At 37.8% G+C, this 22,691-nt stretch overlaps 4 protein-coding genes across 6 annotated transcripts; 3 read left to right on the top strand and 1 right to left on the bottom strand.

Annotated features, from left to right (window-relative positions):
* The first annotated feature begins 431 nt into the window (after positions 1-431).
* LOC141838865 (transcriptional repressor ILP1) lies at positions 432-4,015 on the top strand. Of its 3 annotated transcripts, none has more exons than XM_074726467.1 (2): positions 432-536; positions 633-4,015. In XM_074726467.1, the coding sequence occupies exon 2, from the start codon at positions 645-647 to the stop codon at positions 3,441-3,443; it is 2,799 nt and encodes a 932-aa protein (XP_074582568.1). In that variant the 5' UTR covers positions 432-536; positions 633-644; the 3' UTR covers positions 3,444-4,015. The 3 variants fall into 3 exon arrangements, with proteins under 3 accessions (XP_074582568.1, XP_074582565.1, XP_074582567.1); XM_074726464.1 differs by having other exon boundaries at positions 621-4,015; XM_074726466.1 differs by having other exon boundaries at positions 618-4,015.
* Positions 4,016-5,702: 1,687 nt separating this feature from the next.
* Positions 5,703-13,046, top strand: LOC141838863 (urea-proton symporter DUR3). Its single transcript, XM_074726462.1, has 8 exons — positions 5,703-5,911; positions 6,569-6,676; positions 6,778-6,956; positions 7,044-7,264; positions 8,406-8,668; positions 10,584-10,822; positions 11,457-12,106; positions 12,456-13,046. The coding sequence occupies exons 1-8, from the start codon at positions 5,732-5,734 to the stop codon at positions 12,758-12,760; spliced, it is 2,145 nt and encodes a 714-aa protein (XP_074582563.1). The 5' UTR covers positions 5,703-5,731; the 3' UTR covers positions 12,761-13,046.
* Positions 13,047-13,801: 755 nt separating this feature from the next.
* On the bottom strand, positions 13,802-15,134 carry LOC141838864 (acyl-CoA-binding protein-like). Its single transcript, XM_074726463.1, has 4 exons — positions 15,040-15,134; positions 14,615-14,732; positions 14,057-14,134; positions 13,802-13,976 (listed from the first exon to the last, which is right to left on the bottom strand). The coding sequence occupies exons 1-4, from the start codon at positions 15,049-15,051 to the stop codon at positions 13,897-13,899; spliced, it is 288 nt and encodes a 95-aa protein (XP_074582564.1). The 5' UTR covers positions 15,052-15,134; the 3' UTR covers positions 13,802-13,896.
* Positions 15,135-15,789: 655 nt separating this feature from the next.
* LOC141839045 (putative methyltransferase PMT20) lies at positions 15,790-21,413 on the top strand. Its single transcript, XM_074726694.1, has 8 exons — positions 15,790-15,914; positions 16,049-16,342; positions 16,844-16,992; positions 17,126-17,321; positions 17,772-17,982; positions 18,608-19,277; positions 20,367-20,444; positions 21,051-21,413. The coding sequence occupies exons 2-8, from the start codon at positions 16,073-16,075 to the stop codon at positions 21,262-21,264; spliced, it is 1,788 nt and encodes a 595-aa protein (XP_074582795.1). The 5' UTR covers positions 15,790-15,914; positions 16,049-16,072; the 3' UTR covers positions 21,265-21,413.
* The last annotated feature ends 1,278 nt before the right edge of the window (positions 21,414-22,691 follow it).

The following is a 22,691-nucleotide window of genomic DNA, read 5'->3' as shown; positions in this document are numbered from 1 at the left end:
CCAAAGCATTAATATGATCATTAGCTTAATACCCTGGCCATTAAAAGTTGTAAAAATTACTAAATTGATTTTTCTGAAATGTAGATGTTTGGGGGCAATGCAACTTGCCTCAACTTAAACGAATAAAAAGGTGTATTAATTTTATTTTTCTTACAAATCAAAAAATGAATTAAATTTGTCTTTGGGTTTATTGTGATCGAATTTAAATTTTGATAAAATTTAAAATTAATTCGATAAATGTTTGATCATGTGGAAACCAAACGCATTAGCCGATCCGGTTCAAACAGTATCGCTCGCTCGGACCCATTGAACTTTATTGGACGCCTACGACGGGTGTTCATCGAATGGACGGTTCAGATCAATTAAGACGCGTCAAAGTGGGTTGCAGGCTTGTTTTCTGCCTCCTCGTCGTCCCCCCCTTGGATCTCGCACGCAACCACGCGACGCCGTCACCCCAAATCTGAAACCCTGAGAAGGCAATCGGTTTGATCGAGAAGGAAACGGAGGGGAGAAAAGGCCGGTGAATTGATCTACAGGTAAGCTCATTCCTTCTTCTGTCGCTGGGGATTCCTTAAGAGGAAGAAAGATCACGGCAATTTTGTGTCGTTCTTGATTAGCAGGGAACGCTGTAGGTTATTGGATCGATGAGTAGCAGCAGAACTAAGAACTTTCGACGCCGCTCCGAGTCCGATGATGCTAACGCCGAGGAGAAGTCCGCCCCAAGCCCCTCCACTAAGAGCCAAACCCTAACCCTAAGCAAGTCCAAGGCCTCCAAGCCGGAAGCCCCAAAGCGGCTCAGCTTCGCTGACGACGAAGAGGAGGACGACAACCGCCGCCCCTCCCGGACCCCCTCTTCTTCCGCAGGCGCTGCCTCCGTCCACAAGCTCACATCCTCGAAGGACCGCTCGAAGGCGTCGCGTTTGGGCTCCTCTGTCCCTTCCAATGTCCAGCCGCAGGTCGGTGAATATACCAAGGAGCGGCTCCTCGAGCTTCAGAAGAACGCCCGGCCTCTGGGAAGCATACCGCGGTCCCAGCGGGCGCCTGCTGTGCCAGAGCCCAAACCCAGGAAGTCTGATTCCCCGGCTGAACCTGTAATCGTCCTTAAAGGCCTCCTAAAGCCGGCATCACCAGGTAGGGACAGCCAGGAGGGTGTCGTGCTGAAACGACAGGAAACGAAGGAGGAGGAGGAAGAAGAAGAGGAGTTGGAAGAAGATGATAGTAATGGTGGTTCACTTACAGGGGTGAAGTTTCCGTCTATTCCCGATCCAGAAACTATAAAAGCCATTCGTGCAAAGAGACAACAACTTCAGCAACCACGACAACCTGCTCCAGATTTCATATCCCTTGATGGTGGTATGCCAAGTAGTCGCCCTTCTGCTGACGGTTCAAGTGATGAAGAAGACATTGAGTTCCAAGAGAGGATTTCTTTGTTTGGGACTAAAGCAGATGACAAGTTGAAGAAGGGAGTTTTTGAGAGCATTGATCAGAGGCTTACTATCACAGATGAAAGAAAGATGGATGGTGGATTCAGGAAAGGAGACATTAATATTGATGAGGACGAGGATGAAGAGGAGAGGAAATGGGAGGAAGAACAGTTTAGAAAAGGACTCGGAAAGAGAATCGATGACACATCCTCTCAGCGAGTTAATTACAGTGTCGCTCCTATTCCACTCCATCCACAGCCTAGTGTCTATCCTGGAGTTGCTAATCAGACCTCAGCAAGCATGACATCAGCTTCCTATGGTGCTTCAAGGAGCCCTGATGTTTTGTCCATATCTCAGCAGGCTGAGGTTGCAACCCGAGCTCTGCAGGAGAGCATCAATAGGCTCAAGGAATCTCACAAAATAACTACGAATTCATTAGTCAAGACAGACACCAATATCACTGAATCTCTAACTGAAATTTCCAGCCTTGAGAAGTCACTGAAAGCAGCTGATGACAAGTACATCTTCATGCAAAAGCTCCGAGACTTTATTTCGGTAATGTGTGATTTTTTGAATGACAAGGCCTTTTTAATTGAGGAATTGGAGGAGCAAATGCAGAAGCTCCATGAGAATCGAGCTTTAGCTGTTGTCGAAAGAAGAGCTGCTGATATAGCAGATGATGATAATGAAGTGGAATCTGCTGTAAATGCAGCAATTGCAGTTTTAAATAAAGGATCTAGTTCAGCTTATGTAGCTGCTGCTACTGCTGCTGCTGCCCAGGCTGCCACTGCTGCTGCTCGAGAAAGTGCAGATTTACCTGTAGAATTAGATGAGTTTGGACGCGACATCAACTTAAAGAAGCGCATGGATTTTACAAGGAGGGCAGAGTCAAGAAAACTGAGAAAAGCTCGGGCTGAGTCCAAAAGAATTGCACCTATGGAAATGGATAATTTGTTGTGGATTGAAGGAGAATTAAGTACTGATGAGAGTGATAGTGAGAGTGATGCATATATTTCTAGCAGGAATGAGCTGATCCAAACTGCTGAAGAAATATTTAGTGATGCATCTGAAGAGTATGCAAATCTTAAAATTGTGAAAGAAAGGTTTGAAAGATGGAAGAACCAATATCTTTCTAGTTATCGAGATGCTTATGTTTCCCTAAGCGTTCCATCTCTGTTTTCCCCATATGTGCGGTTGGAGCTCTTGAAATGGGATCCTCTTTATGATGCAACAGATTTCTTTGATATGGAATGGCACAAGCTTCTTTTTAATTATGGATTGCCAGCAAAAGGTCAGGATTTTGAGCCCGATGATGCAGACGCTAATCTTATTCCAGAAATAGTTGAGAAGGTTGCCCTTCCCATCTTGCACCATGAGATTGAGCACTGTTGGGACATATTGAGTACCCAAAGGACAAAGAGTGCTGTCTTTGCTACTAATATGGTTATCAGCTATGTCCCAGCTTCAAGCAAGGCTCTGCGTGAATTACTTGCTGTAATCCATACTCGCTTGAATGAAGCCATCACTGACCTTAATGTGCCTGTATGGAGTAGTGTAATAACAAGGGTTGTGCCAGGTGCTGCTCAATTTGCGGCTTATAAATTTGGTATGTCTGTTCGTCTACTTAGGAACATTTGCCTTTGGAAAAATATTCTTTCAATGCCTGTATTAGAAAAGCTTGCACTTGAAGAGCTACTGGGAGGAAAACTTCTGCCTCATGTAAAAAGCATCATGCCCAATATACATGATGCCATTATGAGGATTGAAAGAATCATAGCATCGCTGGTGGGGATTTGGTCGGGTCCAGAGGTCACACTAGGGCCTAGTCAGAAGTTGCAGCCTTTGGTAGACTGCATTTCAGAGTTAGGGGGCAAGTTGGAGAAAAGGCATGCATTGGGTGTTAGCTTGGAGGAGACCCATGGGCTTGCTCGTCGTTTGAAGAATATGTTAGTGTCATTGAATGAGTATGACAAAGCTAGAGCAATTTTGAGAACCTTTCAACTCAAAGAAGCACTCTGATATTGCTGCTGCTAATCTATTGTAATTGTATATCTAGCTTTACTCTTCCTAGAGCAACATCTCATAGAACAAATCTTTTCAAGAAAGAGGATCTTCATTGTTTCAAAAGCATCTCAAGATTTCAGTTTTGTAGTTGATAATACAGGTGGTAATCTATTGAATTTGTTCGGGAATTTCAATAGCTTTTTAAAATTACACAGGTGATGATCAATTTTTCTTCTGAAGCTTTTTGAAGCCTGACCATGGTTCCCTTCAAGTAATCACAAACTAGGGAATACGTTTGCTATCCATTTCCTCTCAACATCTATTACAGAGTACTATGTATCTTTCCATCTCCCCTGTTGTTTAGAGTCCTCTTTTTTCATTGCATATGCTCGTCAGACTTTTTATTTATCGTGTTTTTTTTTGTAGCAAAAGATTTGATTTGTTTGCACTATCTTGTGTTTTGTTGGATAGAGACAGATGTAAGCGTCCAACTTTTTACATGTAAATCTGCTATCTTTTTATTTTTGATTTATAACCGAGGAACCTGTATCTATCTCTAAAGTCTAAGCCTTGCATTTATTGTTGAATCCTTTTGAATTGCATTTAGATTTTTCCAACAGAATTGCTTTGACAGATTGGGGGCTCTGCTACATGCAAAATGAAGGGGAAAAACTGGATATTAGAGTATTGGGTTGCTAACAGTTTGCACTTGTCTGCACCTCTTTTTACCCTGTAGTTTCTTCTACCAAATACATTATTGAGGAGAAATAATTGAAAGATTTTATCAGACAAGAAAATGCTCGAAGAACTATTGCCTTAAGATCTAATTACTTGGATCAAAGACATGAGGGAGAGGAGGAAAACGCACACAAATGACATGAAGTTCATCGTTAATGTATACTTTTCTATCACTTTACTCTCCTTTATATTTACTATCCAAGCAATCATATCCATAATGTTTTGTTTACTTGTTTTAAAGCACAGTCTTTGCTTATATCCCTTTCTTTGATGCGTATTTTTTTCTCTCCTTTTCAAGTTAAATGATCAAGATGGTACTTCATCTCTTCTTTCAGACGTGTTCTTTTTTTTCATAAATTTTTCTTTGGTTGATTTGACTGCTATGCTGTGTAAATAATATTTCAAAGATGGAACATCAGTTTCTGGTAAGAATGATTTTGTTTCTGTTTTCTTCAAATCTTCTTCAGGCCAAGCTGCTTATTGGCTACGTACCATCGTCTCTGCTGTTGAAGTAGCTGCTTAAGTTGATATTATAAATGCACTTAGATGTTCAGATCCTTGCTTCTCGCCAGCATATGCAATTGTTAAGATTGCTTGTCGAAACCTTATTTTCAGTTTGTGAACGATGATGTGCTCCATTAGTGTTCTCATAGCATATATTTAATACCAATGCTTCTGTTGATGAGTTCTACTGTATGGATGGATGCCATAAAGAAAATGAGTTGCAGTTTTATGACTATCTACTCAATTACTGTTCCTGACTTCCATGATCCATAACCTCATCATATTCAAACATTTCTTCAAGCAACATAATCAAGCATCCTTTATTTGAATTTTCTGTACAAAACCCTGGGCAGAGTTCCATGAAAATTTAGTAGATTCTCAAACTGTGGTAAAAGATTGTATCATTTTTGTTGATTTGAATGAACGTGAACTAGGTGCACACCTGCAAGTGCTAAGACTATCCATCACCTTTGGTTGCCTTTTGTGTTTCTGATCTCTGTTCAGACGAATTTGTGTCAAAACAAACTGAATTTGTTCGAAACATTTTATCAGTTTGCTTTGGTTATATTTATATCGGTCGATTTAGATTCAACAAGGGCAGAATCTTTGCATCCATGTATCTTCAACTGCCGTTTTGTTCGACAGATTCAAAGCTGTCCCCTCCTTTTACAAAATTAGCAAGTGGACATCCATCATAATACAGAACGACAGCCACATGCAGAGCTTACCAAGTTCAATTTTTATAGCCGTGTCACAATCAATACTGTGCTTGCAAAGCAACCTTTCAGAGTAGCCACACAGATAAATAAGAAAAAGAGACGAGGAATTGTAGTCCCTTTCCAAGTTTGCAAACAAGAGACGCTAGTGATTTGGCATCTTGCATCATTGCAGAATTTCACACAATAGAAGAGTAGGCTGTAGGCCCAGTTTAGATACTTTCAAAGGCGAAGACTTGGGGATTGCCACACTTGAACTGTCCCTATAAATTCTCAGAGCCACCGTCTTTCTTTTATTTCATTCGGCTTGGTTTGAGGAAGAAGGAAGGAAGAAGGGGAGCTGCCATGGCTTCTTCCTCTTGCCCTCCCTTGGGGTTCGGAGCGGAGTATTACACGCTGTCAGGCGACGGGCAGTGCGTGAGGCAGAGCAGCTTCTTCGAGGGCAAACCAGTGCTGAACCAGGGCGTAGGGTACAGCGTTGTCCTCGGCTTCGGAGCTTTCTTTGCTGTTTTCACTTCCTTCTTGGTATGCCTCCTCTTTCTCTATCTTCTTTTTTTTTTTAAATAAAATAAAAAATTCTACAATTTTTTGTGAGAAGAGTAGCACAAGGTGCTTTAATTGTTTGCTTTCGTCGTGCCAATTAGTCAACGACAGTGGGACCGTTAATTGGTTGACTTTGATGGCATTTTGTTGTTTTGTGTTGCATTACTGAAATGGAGAATTTAATCCGGAACCTAATGAAGTCTTTTTAAGTTCTTGTATAATTTGAGGTCAAAATGCTGTCGATTTTGTTCGTTTTCAGCTAATTTTTTTCACATCTTAAAAAGGAAGATTCGATTCTTCCTGCAGAATGGATTCTGCTATGATTTTTATCACTAGATAATTGTTGATCCGTACAAGATACGGCAATGAATATTCATGGAGATCTGAGGGGGAAAAAAGCATAAAAGAGAATCTATCTGACACGAGCTCTGCAGGCTCTCAAAGTTTGACTTCACAAGTTGACTTTTGATCGACAGATGTTCGTAGATAAGAAAAAAAAGAAAAGGATACGTTGTTGAGCACATGCCATCAATTTAATTTCGGCCATATTTTCTTTTTCTCAAATCAAAATATTTCTAGTTTATCTTTAGCACAGAAAAGTATTCCGAAATTCATTAGTGTCAAAAATGCGTCTGATAGGTGTGGTTGGAGAAGCGGTACTTGGGATCGCAGCACACGTCGGAGTGGTTCAACACCGCCGGCAGAAACGTCAAGACCGGCCTCATCGCCAGCGTCATCGTCTCCCAGGCACCGATTCTATTGCCCTGCCCATTCTGTTCTGAATGAATTCTTTCCTTGTTTCAAGATTAAAATGCTGAATCCGTGCATGTTCGATTCTCTACGAGCAGTGGACTTGGGCTGCTACCATTCTCCAGAGCTCCAACGTCGCCTGGGAGTATGGAGTCAGCGGCCCCTTCTGGTACGCCAGCGGCGCTACCATTCAGGTGCTTTTGTTCGGCGTCATGGCCATAGAGATCAAGAGAAAGGCGCCTAGGGCTCACACTGTTTGTGAAATTGCCAAAGCGAGGTATGCCCTAACCCACGTTTCTTATTTAGCAACCAACCGATTGCAAATGGTTAAGCAATTGCATGTTTGTTTACTTTGTGGGCGCAGATGGGGGACTGCTGCCCACATCGTGTTTCTGGTTTTCTGCTTCATGACGAACATAATCGTGACGGCCATGCTGCTGCTCGGTGGCTCTGCGGTCGTCAACGCACTCACTGGCATGAATATCTATGCTGCGAGCTTTCTCATCCCTCTTGGTGTGATTGTTTATACATTAGCAGGAGGGTTGAAGGCTACCTTCTTGGCTAGTTACATTCACTCCGTCGTAGGTAATGTCTTTAGTTTTTTTTCCTTTCTTTATCATGAATTAATCTAGTTAAGCAAGATCATCCTCATCATTATCAACTCCATCATTTTCTCCCACTGCCTTCTTTAATAAAATGTGTTTAACAAAACTCTTGTTGTCCACTTAACTTCTATCAGAAAATGCATATATAAACCTCTTGGTAGGATTCAGTGTCACTCGGAAGAATATCTATGAAACACACAAAAGGCAAACACAAGTGGCTTCAATGCTTATGAGAACGTTGGTAGGAAAAGGAAAAGCATTATGCAATGTGCATATTTGTAACTCAAGTTTCCTTGCTCTCATGTCTGCATTTCACTACATGTGATAACTCTACAAGATGTTCAAGTGAAGTAAATTATGATGCTGTCCCTAATCAAAGATATAACTAAACCTACTACAATAACTCAATCTAAGTGAGACCATGAGTAAATTCTTGCACTCTCAAGCTTGTGTGCTAATGGAACTCAAATATAACTCAAGTAACCACAAGGTATAGTCCTATTGTTTGCATCTGCAAGTCAATTAATCAATTCTCTTATTTAGGAAATTCATGATCTTCACATTATGTTACTTAGGCTTCCTCATTACTAAATAAAAAATTTAATGCTCAATGCCAAGTGATTCCTATATAGGTCTTGGTGTTTGTATTTCACCAGATGTCACCATCAATTGGATTTGATTATTATAACTGACATGACCATATTGTTTTTGTTTTTTAATAAGTAAATTTTACTGCCTAGTCTTTGTGTTTGACCATATCACCACCAGTTAGATTTGACTGCTATGTGGCTGACACAACTTTGTCATTTTGCTTTCTTGGTATATAAGAAGTTTTTACCTCTGATTGTTTTCCTTATCCTACATGTATATATAGATTCTGAAAATCTGCAAGTACTTGTGATGTAGCTTTTTCTTAAGTATATCTTATCTGGAAATTTGTTCAATGGCAGGAGAAGGTCCATGTACCCAACTCCAAATAGTTAGCTAATATCATTTGTTGATTTTGTTGTTGTCTAAAACTGGAAGTGTTTTCATCTTTTTCTTAAATGAGCCATGTTACACTTCCGAACATGTGATTTTGTTTATCGCAATGGTCACTAATTTTCACCTCATGTATGCAGTGCATGTCGTCTTGGTGATATTTGTTTACTTAGTCTATACAGCAAGTAGTCATCTTGGTAGCCCAAAAACTGTATACAACCATCTTATTGAGGTTGCTAGCAAATCAAGGGTATGTCAGGAGCCAATTTCTCATAAGGGTCAAGCTTGTGGACCTGTAAGTGGGAACTACAAAGGAACATACTTGACCATGTTAAGTTCAGATGGCCTTGTTTTTGGAATCATCAACATTGTTGGAAACTTCGGCACAGTGTTTGTAGACAATGTAAGTAATATTATAAAACATTTCTGCCATACAATTTATTCATTTTTCTTGCATTTTTTACATGTATTATGGATATTAATCCTCTTTAGATCTTTACTCTCTGTATTCGTCAACTTTATTTTATGACATTGATCATAACTGGCTTTTCCAATCCTACTATCCTAGTTATGCAGAAGTTGATAAGTATTAACAAAATCAGGACTTCTGAATTAATATGAACTGGGCCAGGACCATTAACACCACGTGGGAAGCCCACTGTTTAGTTTTCTAAGAAGTGATAAAAATCCAGACTCTTCATGTACCCTAAATTACATTCGGATTTTTAATATTTTTATTAAAATAAAAAAGAAAATGGTTAGTGGTACATAAATGTAGATGAACCAAAAAATCTGGTTTGGTAACTGTAAACCACTTAGGTAGACATTTGGCTGGCTAAACCTTGAATGGTAGAAAGCAACCTCTTTTGTTAGGCGTGTAAGAGTGCTTCTATTGATCCTTCTTAGATCTGTATTGACAAGAGTCATTGAAGTCGAGTTTGCCGAGTTGCAACTTGAAGAGCAAATCAAATCAAAATGTAAAGCTGACTATAAACAAGGAATAAAATTTGTCTCCGACCATGTTTCAATAAGTTTTGATTCTAGTTTGTTTCCTTGATTGATTCTGTACTATTATTGCCTACCATTCAGTTCTACTCGTATCTCAATATCCTCTAATCTATGACGAAAATGCATGGCAGATATCTTATCCTTTGTTTAACATTTTTTATCACGTCTATTCACTTGCATTGCAGCAAAGTGTAAGACTGCTGATTCTACAATGTATTCATGATTACTCATCAAGGATAAAGATTAGCACTTGCTTCTTGCTTTACCGTGTTGTAGCAGGAATATGATAAACCTCAAATTAACTGCCTAAATTAGAAATGCTATATGTATTATGTGGGAATATGCTGAACTGCACAGAATGTTTCATTCCATATATAAACAATTTTGTCATAATTTTTTGATAAAACATTTATAGCTTTTTTTAACCTAGGTCCAAAGCTGCAGTTAAAAGATTTGTTAGAATGATGGAAGTCTACCATTTCTAAAAGTTTTCTCCTATTCATCCTTTATTTGGGGGAAATAAATCATTAGAAATATAATAAAGTTGTGATTGAGCTATGCATGAAAAAAGAAAGATATTTGAAAAACTTAATGTGGAATTATAAAATGTTTTCTGAAAATGGAAGAAACAAATCAGCATCCCAATGGTTTCTGCAAATAGAATTCCCTAAGGCAAGCACATATATTGTATTTTTTACCTCGGAAATTACTTTCTTATAATATGCCACTTTCTCAGTCTTCTCTTCTGGATTTTAATCTGGCAATTTGTCAATGTCAAGGATAAAAAATTAATCTCTTTATCAGTCTTCAATTATCTTGATTACTGAATCTTGAGCTTGTAGTATGAGAGTAGTATCCCTAATTTTTTCTTTCTATAAGGATAATAACTTATTGGCCATCTAAGATATATCAGGACAACATGAAATGCATCTTTCAAAGATGGACAAAATCACTTAATTAGTTACTTAGAAAGAATAACTATCGTTTTACTATTGATCCATTGACAAAGTTAATAATTGCTTATGTTATTGCAGGAGTCAATGCATAAGTTTAATCGAAAATTGTTCTCATCTACTTGGAAAATTTTAATGAAATAGTCCTGCCTCGTGCTTTTCATCACATTCAATTGTATTTTTTTGTTGATACAATTCCTTTTGGTGATATTTAGTAATTGCTAGTTCCTTGATTCAAATCATACAGTTTTGTGTTTTGAGTTCATTAATATTATTGATGATCTAGTTCTCTTGGATAAGATGCCAAAACATAACAAAAATATGGCTGAAAGCACCAATTTTTCTATCCTTCTGCAGGGATATTGGATGAGTGCCATAGCTGCAAGGCCATCATCTACCCACAAAGGATATTTGTTGGGTGGGCTTGTTTGGTTTGCCGTACCATTTTCTTTGGCAACATCATTAGGTTTAGGTGCATTGGCTCTTGATCTTCCATTAACAGAAACCGAAGCTGGGAAAGGCCTTGTACCTCCTGCCACAGCAATTGCCTTGATGGGAAAGTCAGGATCTGTCCTCCTCCTTACTATGCTCTTTATGTAAGTTCTGGACTTTCTTCTAGTGTGCTTAATTATCAAATATTTGCAAGTTGATGCTGGTGCTAGACATCTGTATCAAAAAACAAAAAAAATCTAAATTTTCCAATTCAGTTCAGTTCAAGTTTCAGGGTTTTAGATTTTTGAAGATGTCAAGGATTTCAGATTGTTTTATACTAGTTTCAATACAAGTTCATAGAAGTAAAATATAAAGCATGATTCATAGGAAATGAAACTATAAAAACAATATTAGTATCAAAATTATAAAAAAGATGTAAAGGAAATCTATATTTATGGAGACTATACAAAGATTGTGCAATTAAATATAATTCTTACAATTTACAATCAATTTCAGCACTTTTTATGTTTCAATTGAAAACCACTACTATCAATAGGAAATAAACTAATCAATACTTCTTTCTCACTAAATATCCTGCAACACAATGTAGCTTAACTAACCAACCATAAACTTGGAAAAACATTACTTGCCATAGTAATCATTTTAGTAAAGTTCGTATTTTTTTTTATGGTAGTTTGAAATGAAATATCTGCTAAGGGTAGTTTAACTGACCAACCATGAACTGTTGATTGATGGTTAATATAGAGATACTTTAAAAAACATCAACACATGTTGCAGGGCTGTGACTTCTGCTGGTTCAGCGGAGTTAGTAGCTGTTTCTTCTTTATGCACATACGATATTTACCGAACTTACATAAATCCTGATGCCACCGGGAAGCAGATTCTCAAAGTATCCAGAGTAGTGGTCCTTGCTTTTGGATGTTTCATGGGTGTTTTAGCTGTGATTTTGAACAAGGCTGGAGTTTCTCTTGGTTGGATGTATCTTGCCATGGGAGTAATTATTGGTTCAGCAGTCATGCCTATAGCTTTTATGCTTCTATGGAGAAAGGCCAATGCATTTGGTGCAATGCTTGGAACAGTAACAGGTTGTATCTTGGGAATAGTAACTTGGTTAGCTGTGACAAGCATAGAGTATGGTCGTGTGAACCTTGACACCACCGGTCGGAATGCTCCCATGCTCGCTGGCAACCTAGTAGCAATATTGACGGGAGGACTCGTTCACGCTGTCTGTAGCATCTTCTGGCCTCAGGATTATGACTGGGGAACTACAAAGAAAATAACAATGGTTGAGAAAGTAAAAACTGATTTGCCAGATGAAGAGTTCAAGGAGGAAAAACTTTTGAGAGCAAAAGTTTGGATTGTGAAATGGGGCGCAGCTTTTACAGCAATCATTGTGATACTTTGGCCAGTTCTCTCACTTCCAGCAGGTAAGATTGTGAAATGTTGAGATATTTTCCTGATGCTTCTTCCTTTATACTCCAGGTTGTGGATGAAACTTTGCAGCCCAATTTTTAGATGTCTATTTTTTCATTGTTACCTTGCAACATTCGTTCTTTCATTGTTTTTTTTTGAGGAAAAGGAACCCTACAAAATTTACAATGATACATGCTCATGACCTGGAAATGAACTTTTCGTCTCTTTCTGGCAAGTGAATGCAAAAAAACGCCAAAAAGAACACCAATCCTTTACAACGAACACAAAGTACTTGTCATTCATGTCAAAAATCTATTTGATCTAATTATATTGTCTGTTCATTGTTATTACTATCTTGTGTAGGAAAGTTCAGCTTGGGTTACTTCACATTTTGGGCAGTTGTTGCCATCGCCTGGGGCTCTATTGCCTCTGCGGTAATCATCGTCTTACCATTACTGGAAAGCTGGAGAACAATCACATGCGTCTTGAGTGGCATGTTCACCAATGATGCTTTGATTGAAAAGGTCGATGAAATGAATTCCCGGCTGCGTGCCATCATGTTGGCAATGCCAGAAGCCGAGAGACACTACTTACTGGAAAAGGGCCCGGCCAAGAAACTCGATTACTTTGAAGAAGCAACTGCCGGTGTCACAGATGGTGGTTGCTGAACTGTGGCTGCTTGCTATGAGGAACTTCGCGACTTGTGTCATCTCTATTCCTCAATGGTTAAGTGGCATGGCTCATATTTTACCTGCCTCTTGAGGCGTCTATTATGTGTCGTCTAAACTACTTCTAAAGGTGCATAATGTGCTGTATGATATGCTCTTGCCTTTCTCCTTCAGCTTTGTTCTTGCTGTTTCCAAGCTTTTAATGGCAAAAATACGATTCTGTGTTTGACATAAGTTTTATTTTGAAAAATGATGTAAAACTTAAGTGATTCAAATTGACCCTTATCATCCGATCAATTCTGCCTAAATTTTGCGGCATGATGCCCAAGAATCTTATATTGAGCATAAGAAAATATTATGAAAGAGGCAGTTTATACTTTATATCATGTTTTGTTAAAACTATCCACAACACATTGAGGCATATGTTCAACAGGCTCACACTTTAGTTCCTCATCACGCTAGTAATCATATTGAAAGTTTGCATTGAATTGTGAAGCAATCAACTCATCAAAAATTTATTATATAGTGGGGCGGGACGGAGCGGTCTATCCATTTTACGGGTTGGGAAATCTTTAATCTAACTCAACCCAAGGCGGATTGTGAGTTAGGCAGATCGGATCTGTCAAAAAATAAAAAAGTATAAAAAAATATTTAAAAATTTTAGTTTAGATTGTAGTTTGAATAGATTAAGTTGAAATTTTTAAATTTGGATTGCGATTTAAATGAGTTAAACCTATTAATCTATTGAGTTTTCTAGCTTTAATTTTAAATTTTGAAGAAAAAAATTAAAAATTTTCAATCCACGGACCAATCTAAGTCACTCATGGGCCGATCCACGCGGATTGCAGATTTAGATGGGGGCTGCGTGGGTCGGTCCACCTGAACTCACTTTAAAATAAATTGATACAATTTCAACTCAATCCATTTAAATTATTTGACGGGATAAACTAACCCGACGAGTTCAACCCGAAGGCTCTATAAACAATACCAGATTTGCTACAGAGTTCAGAAAACAGATTGTGAGGTCAGAGCCAGGTTACAAAAGAGAAACAACACTATTTATTTGGTTGATGCAAGGGAAGGCTAACAAGATTACCAATCACTACAGCAGCAGATGATATCATTTAAACAGAGTTTTATTCGGCTGCCGCAGCCTCTTCCAGCAATTGCTTGATCTTGGCGATGTAGTCGCTCATAGCTTCCTCCTGGGATTTGCCTGCGGGTAAGAAGCTACAAAGTAAGCATCCAAACCATTGATTTAGTGAAGAAAGATTTAATTTTGAGAGTAGCTCAAACCTTCAACTGCCTTCCAAGCATCCCACTTACTTCTCTCCCTCTCGAATACAACCGTGGGCTGGAATACTCCAGGGAAATCTGCAAATCAATCTTAATTATTAAGATTTTTTGACATCTGATTCCAAACTCAAAGTAGGCTTACGGCACTCTTGAACTTGACAAGGGATAACTATAGGAGTTTATGCAACTATGATACCATATTAGAACTTGTGAAACTTCATTCAAACGTAAAACAGAAAACAACTTAGGCTCCTTAGACACACTAAGATAATCTTGAAATTGGCAGTGAGAGTAAGTGAAGAAGATTTGCTCTTTTCAATATTAAATGAATGAAAGATTAAAGCATGGGCCAATGATATAAATTTGGATACCACTAAAACATGAACTAAAATTGTCATTAATGTAACAGAGGGCCAATTATGCTTATAACTCATGGTTATGAAGCTTGTGCCCTTTGGGGAGCAAATCAGATAAGAGAATAATACACGCAAAATCTATCAAAAACGAATCTATGATATTAAACTGGATTCCAAAGATAATGTAGCAGGAAACGCATACTAATATTAATTGGTCCAACTGTTGCTTGCTTGTAGAGGCCATAGATGATCAGCAAACTCTCATTAGTAGTAGTACTAGGCAAAGTCCTGGCTTTCTCGGCATGTTCTTGGAATTCCTCCTGCAGCAAGTGTGATGCATTGACCAATATGAGCAAAGATGAGGCGAGATCTATCATCTCTTATCCTATTTGAGAATCGAGAAGAAAGATTGGCCTTCTGATGCAATGCAGGCCATTTATCATGAAATTATTATTTCTCAAAAGAAAAGATCCATCAAAATCACCAAAAAAAAAAAAAAGGAGATCTGGATCGAGATGTATCATTCACTACACAAACCGAAAATTTTCGATATCCCGGACATCAAAATAAATCGCGATCTGATTGGAACTGGAGATATGATGAGATGACGGAGAAAGATATTGGCACCTTCAAGCCCATCGCTGCTGCTTTCTCCTCCTTTTTCCTGCTGCAGATCTGTTTGCTTCCTTCGCAAGAAGCCAGGGATGAGGCGGACTGATTATACAGACGCCAAAGGGGCAGCGCATTGGTTTCTCAGAAGCTGCGTGTCTTGGAACACGGAACAGCATCGACACGCCACGCTGTCGCATGCATGCCACGTGCGCATCAACCATTGACTGACACTCGTGGACCACCAACAGTGTGCCATTTATTCGTTACAGCTGCGTATTAAATAAGTGATTGCAGTGTGCATGTGACGTCGTACGATTATTTTGTTTGTTTTTTTATTGCATTTATGAATGAAATTTTACTCCTAGTATTTATGCATTTTACCTGTCCTATTTTTTATTGATCACTTGAGTTGAATAAGTAAAAAATATTTTATAAATACTAATTTACTCTATAATAGTTATAAATTGCTACAATTTATAATATCTAAATATTAAAATATTTTTTTACATTGTAATAGTTATTATTAGATTAAAGTTATTGCTGGGATAAAATATTAATTGGTGTGTCGTTTTAATTTTTTTAAAAAACGAGAGCACCTTTTTATATTTGTTCGAATGTATTTAATCAAAAAATATGAGGGTGAAATGAACGGAAACAAATTATGGGGTGCAAAATGAACAAATTAGGAGGGACAGCGAGTGGGGGCTGGGGAGTGAGGGTGAACAAAGGGAGACGGTGATAGATCTGTGCAAGATTTGGATACATCGAAGATAGATCTGTGACCCTGTGGTCGTTATCTTCGCCGCTCTTGACGATCCTTCGATTCATGAAGTAACTAGCTTTACCTGCACGACGGTCGATCGAAGGCCTTTCCGACCGTCCTCCTCCAGGTACATTTTTTGTCTGTAAAATTGATTGTTTTGTACATCATTCACAACGTTTTAGCAAACAAAAAAAAAACTTTTTTGACTGCAGTTTTCGTTGGAAAATTAGTTATCTCATATGAAGTGCTTGATTGCTGCAGGCCTTGAATTTTAGAAGGATCGAAATGAAGAACAAAGATATCAAGCCAGGGGCTAATCCTGACAAGAATTATAGGATTGTCCAAATTACCTTAACGTTCTTATTCCTATGTGGATTATCCTTCTATCTTGGAAGTATCTTTTGTTCTGAGAAAAACAGATACTTCAAGCGTGATGATACTCCTGTTATCCAATCCCACCATGATACTAGTGTAGCTCCTCTCAAAATTAAGAATGTAGAGTTCGCGGAGTGCAGTTTGGATTATCAAGATTATACGCCGTGCACGGATCCTAAGGTACGTAATTTATTGACCATCTCTAATGCTAGAACTTAGTGAAGGCCTTTTGTTAAAACTAAATAATCAATCTCGATTTAAATCCGGATATAATGATTTTCATAGTGAAAATGAAGGGGTCTGAGGAACTTATCTGGTCAATCACTAGCTGTTGTGTTTTCTGTTAACAAGTTGTGTTCATGTTTTTGTTCAATTTTCTTTTCTCATAATTTTGTAGAATGCTTTTCCTTTGCTAGCATGTTATAGTCTCAACGATTAGGTTCTATGACTTTGCTACAGAAGCATATATTTTAGATACTTTACAAAGATTTATTCCATCTAATGTGAGTTAACTGCATCATAGTTGTCAATGTTATTTATGTTCTCTTCAAGCTTCTAGTTGTTTTACTGTCTATAAAGGAGGAAATAATTATTTTGAGTGATTAGCTTGAAATGCTGCACTCTAGTTTAACCATATATTTTCACAGAGGATGTTTTTTTTTTCTCTTATTTCCTTTTCAGAGATGGAAGAAATTTGGTAAATATAGGCTTACTTTTATGGAACGGCATTGCCCACGAATGGTTGACAGGAAAGAATGCTTGGTTCCTCCTCCCGTTGGATATAAACCACCAATCCAATGGCCAAAGAGCAAAGGAGAATGTTGGTACAGGTACATCCTCTTTGCTATTCTGTTTGTCCATTTTCTCATCTTCTACTTGTTTCAATAAATGCTGTATTGTTTGCTGATGGCCTTCATATTACCATGTCTTCAAAGATTAGCTTCTCTTTATTTTGTCCTTTAGGAATGTTCCTTATGATTGGATAAACAACGAAAAATCAAATCAACACTGGCTAAGGAAAGAAGGTGACAAATTCTTCTTTCCAGGTGGAGGTACCATGTTCCCAAATGGAGTTGGTGCATATGTAAAGCTGATGCAAAATCTGATTCCTGGAATGAAGAATGGAACTGTCCGAACTGCCATTGATACTGGATGTGGTGTATGTACAACTAACTATTTAACTCATGGCCTAAATTAGTGTACAGTTTTCCTTTTTGTATTTGCTATTTGCAGACAGTTAAACTTTTAGCTGTCTGAAATCCTTTATTACGATGATTGCTCACTTTTCCGTAATTAATCAATGAACCAGAATTTTCTTCTTTTTTTCACTCTTTATGTGTATGGAGTAGATGTTAAGAAGCGTTTGGTTCTCCTTACTCCTAAGTTTGTTATCATCTTTTCCAACTTTTCATCTGGGGCATTGGGTTTTTAAGCTAAAGAATAATTTGATTCATTTGACTAGTTTGTGATAGTGCCCTTTATACCATGTACTCTAATTTTATTATACTTTCCAGTTTAAGTTAGCTTACGAGACCGTATTCTGCTTATGTGCATTTAATGCCTGTGTGTGCTATGAGTTCAAGTTCTTTTGTTCAATTTCCCTAAATAGGTCGCGAGCTGGGGAGGTGATTTGCTAGATCATGGCATTTTAACTATTTCACTTGCACCTAGAGATAATCATGAGGCTCAAGTACAGTTTGCTCTTGAACGCGGTATTCCAGCAATCTTAGGCATCATTTCTACTCAGCGCCTTTCGTTTCCTTCAAATTCATTTGATATGGCTCACTGCTCCAGATGTCTTATCCCCTGGACAGAGTTTGGTGAGATTTCTCTACCTGCAACTGCTAAAGCCATCATCATACTATTTTTGTTTTCTATGTTTATCTGGAACTTCTTTAAACTTGTGAGTTACAAGGTATGAAAGGGAAGTGTCTGAAAGGATAAACTTGCGTTTGTGTTTAAAGATTTGTACATTTCGTGACGTGTTTGATTATCATATCCTTGTAAAAATGTAATATTTTAATGTATAATTTGTTAGAAGTCTGTGATTAAGTTGCTAGATGCTGTCTCACCTCCTTGACTATGAAACTCTTTACACTCTCACTTTAGCTTGTAAACTAGGTTGCCCATGGACAAACATATTAGAAATACTGGTTGTTTATCTGAAGCTTTACGGCTTGCATTGAAGTTAGTTTACACATTTAAATAAATTCTCTCGTTAACATTTATCAAACTTTTTTCCAAATAAGTGTCCCATTGAAGGAGCTTTCAGGACTTTATTTATTTATTTTTGACATCGTGAGGGAATTAGTTGTCATTGTATCACTGTAGTTATTCATCATCCCAGTTAATTCCGACCTAATTCAGGCTACTTAAGTAAAATGAGCTCTCTTACATTTTAGAATCTATCAATCACTTCACATTTGTTTATATCATATTCCTCAGATGGTATTTATCTACTGGAAATACACCGAATACTTCGACCTGGAGGCTTCTGGGTGCTATCAGGTCCACCTATCAACTATGAGCGCAGATGGCGAGGTTGGAACACAACTATTGAAGAACAGAGATCAGACTACAACAAATTAAAGAAGTTGTTGACTAGCATGTGCTTCAAACTATATAACCAAAAGAATGATATTTCTGTGTGGCAGAAGTCACTGGACCATAGCTGCTATAACAAAATTAATTCCTCATCCTCTCCGCCCAAGTGTGATGACAGCTCTGACCCAGATTCAGGATGGTATACTCCACTGCAGCCATGCCTGAATATTCCAAACCAAAAGTTAAAGTTGGGATTGAACTCTCTACCAAAATGGCCAAATCGATTGCGCCCAACCCCAGCACGGATTTCCTCAATGTACAATGGCAATCTTGGTGGGTTTAAGCATGATAACAACAAATGGAAGGCCAGGGTGAAACATTACAAGACATTGCTTCCTGCTCTTGGAAGTGATAAAATTCGGAATGTTATGGATATGAATACACTGTATGGAGGGTTTGCAGCAACTCTCATTGGTTCTCCAGTATGGGTCATGAACATCGTATCTTCTTATGGTTCAAATTCCCTTGGAATTGTCTATGATAGAGGATTAATTGGCACCTATCATGATTGGTTAGTAACAAATATGCACAGAACTTGGATTTCTGAGTAGCTAGATGCCTATATATTTTATTCAGCATCATTCAAGTGTTTCTCATACATCATAATCTCGTGCATATTTTGTTTGGCAACTTTATGTCTCTCATCAAGTTAAATTTTGCTGAGTTCTTACACTTGCTATATGAAATTTGAGCTGGATCAATCAAAACCTTTCTTTTTTGTTTCTGCGTATGTCCACCTTCCTCTCATTTTCTCCAGGAGCTCTGGATACTCAATTTTGGCCATTGTAGCAAGAAAATACATGATTTTAGTTTCTAGGAGCTCAAAATGGACTGTTTTTTATTTTTACTGTGGTATAAAGCTTAGAAAGATAAACAAAATTGGTAAAACCTTGCTTTTAATCTTATTGATTATTTGCTCATTTCACTTTCCCTTTTTCGAAATTATTTCTTGGAACTAACCTTAGAGCCTTCACACATGTTTTGCGCATGTCACTAAGGGTAAACCATTAACATTGTTAAGTTAGTTAACGGAATGATCTCACAGCAAACAGGTGACGTAATTTCATTGAAATTGTGCCAGCATTTTATTAACTAATTAAACAATTTTAATGATTGAGAGGTAAAATGACATGAGTTTCAAAACTCTTATTGGAGAGTCATTTTGATGATCATAGACTCTAGGGGGCATTTTGGCATTATCAAGTAAATTTTAAAGGTTAAATTCATAATTGGAGATAATCTACATATATTCACTGGCAATAGGATCAATGCCCATTCAACCATCTCCTGTTTGAACCAAACAAGCCCAACATGCAACATGTGGATTCTATCTCTACACTTGATCAGATTACAGATCCTGTTATTTTACTTCTGTAAGATTTTAGATTGTCTCCAAAACAAAACAGCATGATGTGCATCATCAATCTGTGGAAAACCTACTCAATCTACATGAGCATCTTCTGTAACCTGAAGGTGATCTCCATCATATATAGAATGCTTGTAGAAGATACTTAACTGAGATCTTGTGACTTTTTGCATTTAAGGTACATGCAATAGTCAGGATGAAGTCCTAATTACTTTTGATATTTGTGCATTTTAGGTGTGAGCCATTCTCAACTTATCCTCGGACCTACGATCTCTTGCATTTGGATGGTCTGTTTACAGCCGAAAGTCACAGGTATAATTCCATTACTGCTTTATTGTATGCTTTCTTATAGATAATGATATTGCTTATCTTTTCATTAGACATCCGTGTCTGACGAAAACTATATTATGTATGTTACTTTCTATTTAGATGTGATTGTGTGATTCTACTCAAAAGGTTGCAAAATAGTTGGTATATATGACTGCATAGTACCCTCACTCTTAAGTCTTCGAGATGGTATGATTGCCAATCTAGACAGTTCTGGACCTCTTGGAATGTATCTCACATCTTTGGTCAGATCGACCAAAATGGCTTATTCACGCAAATACTCTTGTTGGTTAATTTGCTGTTGTGAACTTGTTCGATAACTATTTGGTTTTGTTAGAAACAGTTGCAGCTCTTTTCTTCTTACAAATTTTGAGACACTGACTATCTCTTTACATGGATTGAAGTTGATATCTTGCTTTTTGCTGCATACAAATAGTTAATATGATCGAAAAGGTATTTGTTTTGCACTCCTCTTGCCGATTTCGCCTATTTGCCACTGCAGCTGCAAGTTATTTTTCTATATATATATGGTTGTGTTTAGAGACTCCTATGCCCACTATTATTACCCTTTTTTCTTCTTCAATTTTACAGATGTGAAATGAAATATGTGCTCCTTGAGATGGACCGCATACTTCGTCCAACAGGCTATGCGATAGTTCGTGAATCATACTATTTTATCGATGCAATAGCAACCATCGCCAAGGGGATGAGGTGGGATTGTGAAAAACATGTTACCGAGTACAACATTGCCAAGGAGAAGATACTAATCTGCCAGAAGAGACTTTGGTATGCCAGTGAGCAATGAACAAGATTTTGGAAAAGTTTATTAGATTCGCCTCAAAGTTTCTCAAATTCGTATATTCATATGTATTCTAAGGAAACTAGCTGTAGTATGTATGCACAAGGTTATTGTAGGAGTGAGTTTCATGTTCATGGTCAACTTATTTCAAGCCATTTGTCCTTTTCTTTTCATCTTCTTTCCGTTTCATTTCATTCTGCACTACCAAATGCACTTCCAGGAGTTGAACTGTCATGCAACGCAAGTAAACGCACTGCAATGAGATTGAATGTTTTGGTGAAGTTTGTAAATGTATGAATTGAATATTCTACATACAAGTACAGAGAACAAAACGAATATAAGACAATTTCTATCGTGCTATGTACTTCTGTAGACCAAAAAAAACATTCGATCAATCCTATTCACTAAGTTCATTTTCTTTTCCAAAGCAAAAGAATGTACGAGTTTGCTCTAAACAAAACTGCAGCTAAAGGATGCGTCTTCACCCTAATGATGTATCACATGGAAGGCATATTGGTAAAGACAGCATTTATCCATGAATGTAAGCCTTTCATATATTGAAACTGTATGGAGTCCATATGCATACATGCATGTGTATTCACATATGCAGACATAAAGAGAATACCTTTTGTAACTGTTTGTAACCCTCATTCACTGAGGAAGCAACATTCTGAATGTTGTGGTCACTTTGATCAATAATTGTTCCCTGTGTGTAAAAACTTATTACATATTGTTCCCTGTTTGTAACCTTTTCTGGTTCAAGTATTCTCAAGGAATACCTGATCTATAACAAGGACAGAGAGATCCTTCATTATCTGTGCAAGTTCATTTACTGATTCCACAACCTGAATAGCACAAATTAAAGAGATGATAAGGTCGTGGGACCGACCGTGTGGGGTCGCTAAGGTGGCAGATACATCTTTTTACAGAAAAGAGATGATAAGGTCAAACAACCGTAATCATACTATGGTGTGGAAAATGAAGAGAAATTTGTCCTTAAAACTATTCTAACAGGTGACACGATACAGCAGAGTTTTACCTGAGCAATTTATCCTTAAAACTATTTTTTTTTTGCTTATTTTTATTTGGACGAATGGTAAATGAACGTCATACCCTACTTAAGAAGAGACTGGTGTTGTCCGCATCATCGAAGAGGGTGGCAATTAATGCTCCAAATCCAGCTTAACAAAAAAAACAGAATAGTAAAAATATATAAAATAAAAGGAGAAACGGCATCGAAATATTAAAGCCATCTTTAATGCTGTTTTATGATTCCACGTGGCTATGCTTTTTTAGCGAGTTATTATTCAAATAATTAATCGTCAGAAATATTAGACGGTTTTGGGATTCTTGATATCCTTTCTCGTCATTACACGTGTCTGCTTCGTTCTCTACGTGTCGCCAAGTGATGGCTCGAGCATGGAATTATTTAA

The sequence above is a fragment of the Curcuma longa genome, chromosome 11, assembly GCF_044706935.1.
Source record: "Curcuma longa cultivar G26 ecotype Majalengka, Jawa Barat chromosome 11, ITB_CL_G26_1.1, whole genome shotgun sequence".
NCBI classification, from domain to species: domain Eukaryota; kingdom Viridiplantae; phylum Streptophyta; class Magnoliopsida; order Zingiberales; family Zingiberaceae; genus Curcuma; species Curcuma longa.
This window is presented reverse-complemented; position numbering and strand designations above follow the sequence as displayed.

Bases quoted from the DNA above. Each gene is read 5' to 3' on its own strand.
- LOC141838865 (XM_074726467.1), top strand. From the start codon at position 645: ATGAGTAGCAGCAGAACTAAGAACTTTCGACGCCGCTCCGAGTCCGAT.
- LOC141838863 (XM_074726462.1), top strand. From the start codon at position 5,732: ATGGCTTCTTCCTCTTGCCCTCCCTTGGGGTTCGGAGCGGAGTATTAC. The intron at 5,912-6,568 runs GTATGCCTCCTC...TGCGTCTGATAG, and splicing joins CTGTTTTCACTTCCTTCTTG to GTGTGGTTGGAGAAGCGGTA. The intron at 6,677-6,777 runs GCACCGATTCTA...CTCTACGAGCAG, and splicing joins CCAGCGTCATCGTCTCCCAG to TGGACTTGGGCTGCTACCAT.
- LOC141838864 (XM_074726463.1), bottom strand. The intron at 14,135-14,614 runs GTATGCGTTTCC...ATTGATTTGCAG, and splicing joins AGTTGGACCAATTAATATTA to ATTTCCCTGGAGTATTCCAG. The intron at 13,977-14,056 runs GTTTGAGCTACT...TCTTACCCGCAG, and splicing joins TGCTTGGAAGGCAGTTGAAG to GCAAATCCCAGGAGGAAGCT.
- LOC141839045 (XM_074726694.1), top strand. From the start codon at position 16,073: ATGAAGAACAAAGATATCAAGCCAGGGGCTAATCCTGACAAGAATTAT. The intron at 16,343-16,843 runs GTACGTAATTTA...TTTCCTTTTCAG, and splicing joins CGCCGTGCACGGATCCTAAG to AGATGGAAGAAATTTGGTAA. The intron at 19,278-20,366 runs GTTAGTAACAAA...TGTGCATTTTAG, and splicing joins ATTGGCACCTATCATGATTG to GTGTGAGCCATTCTCAACTT.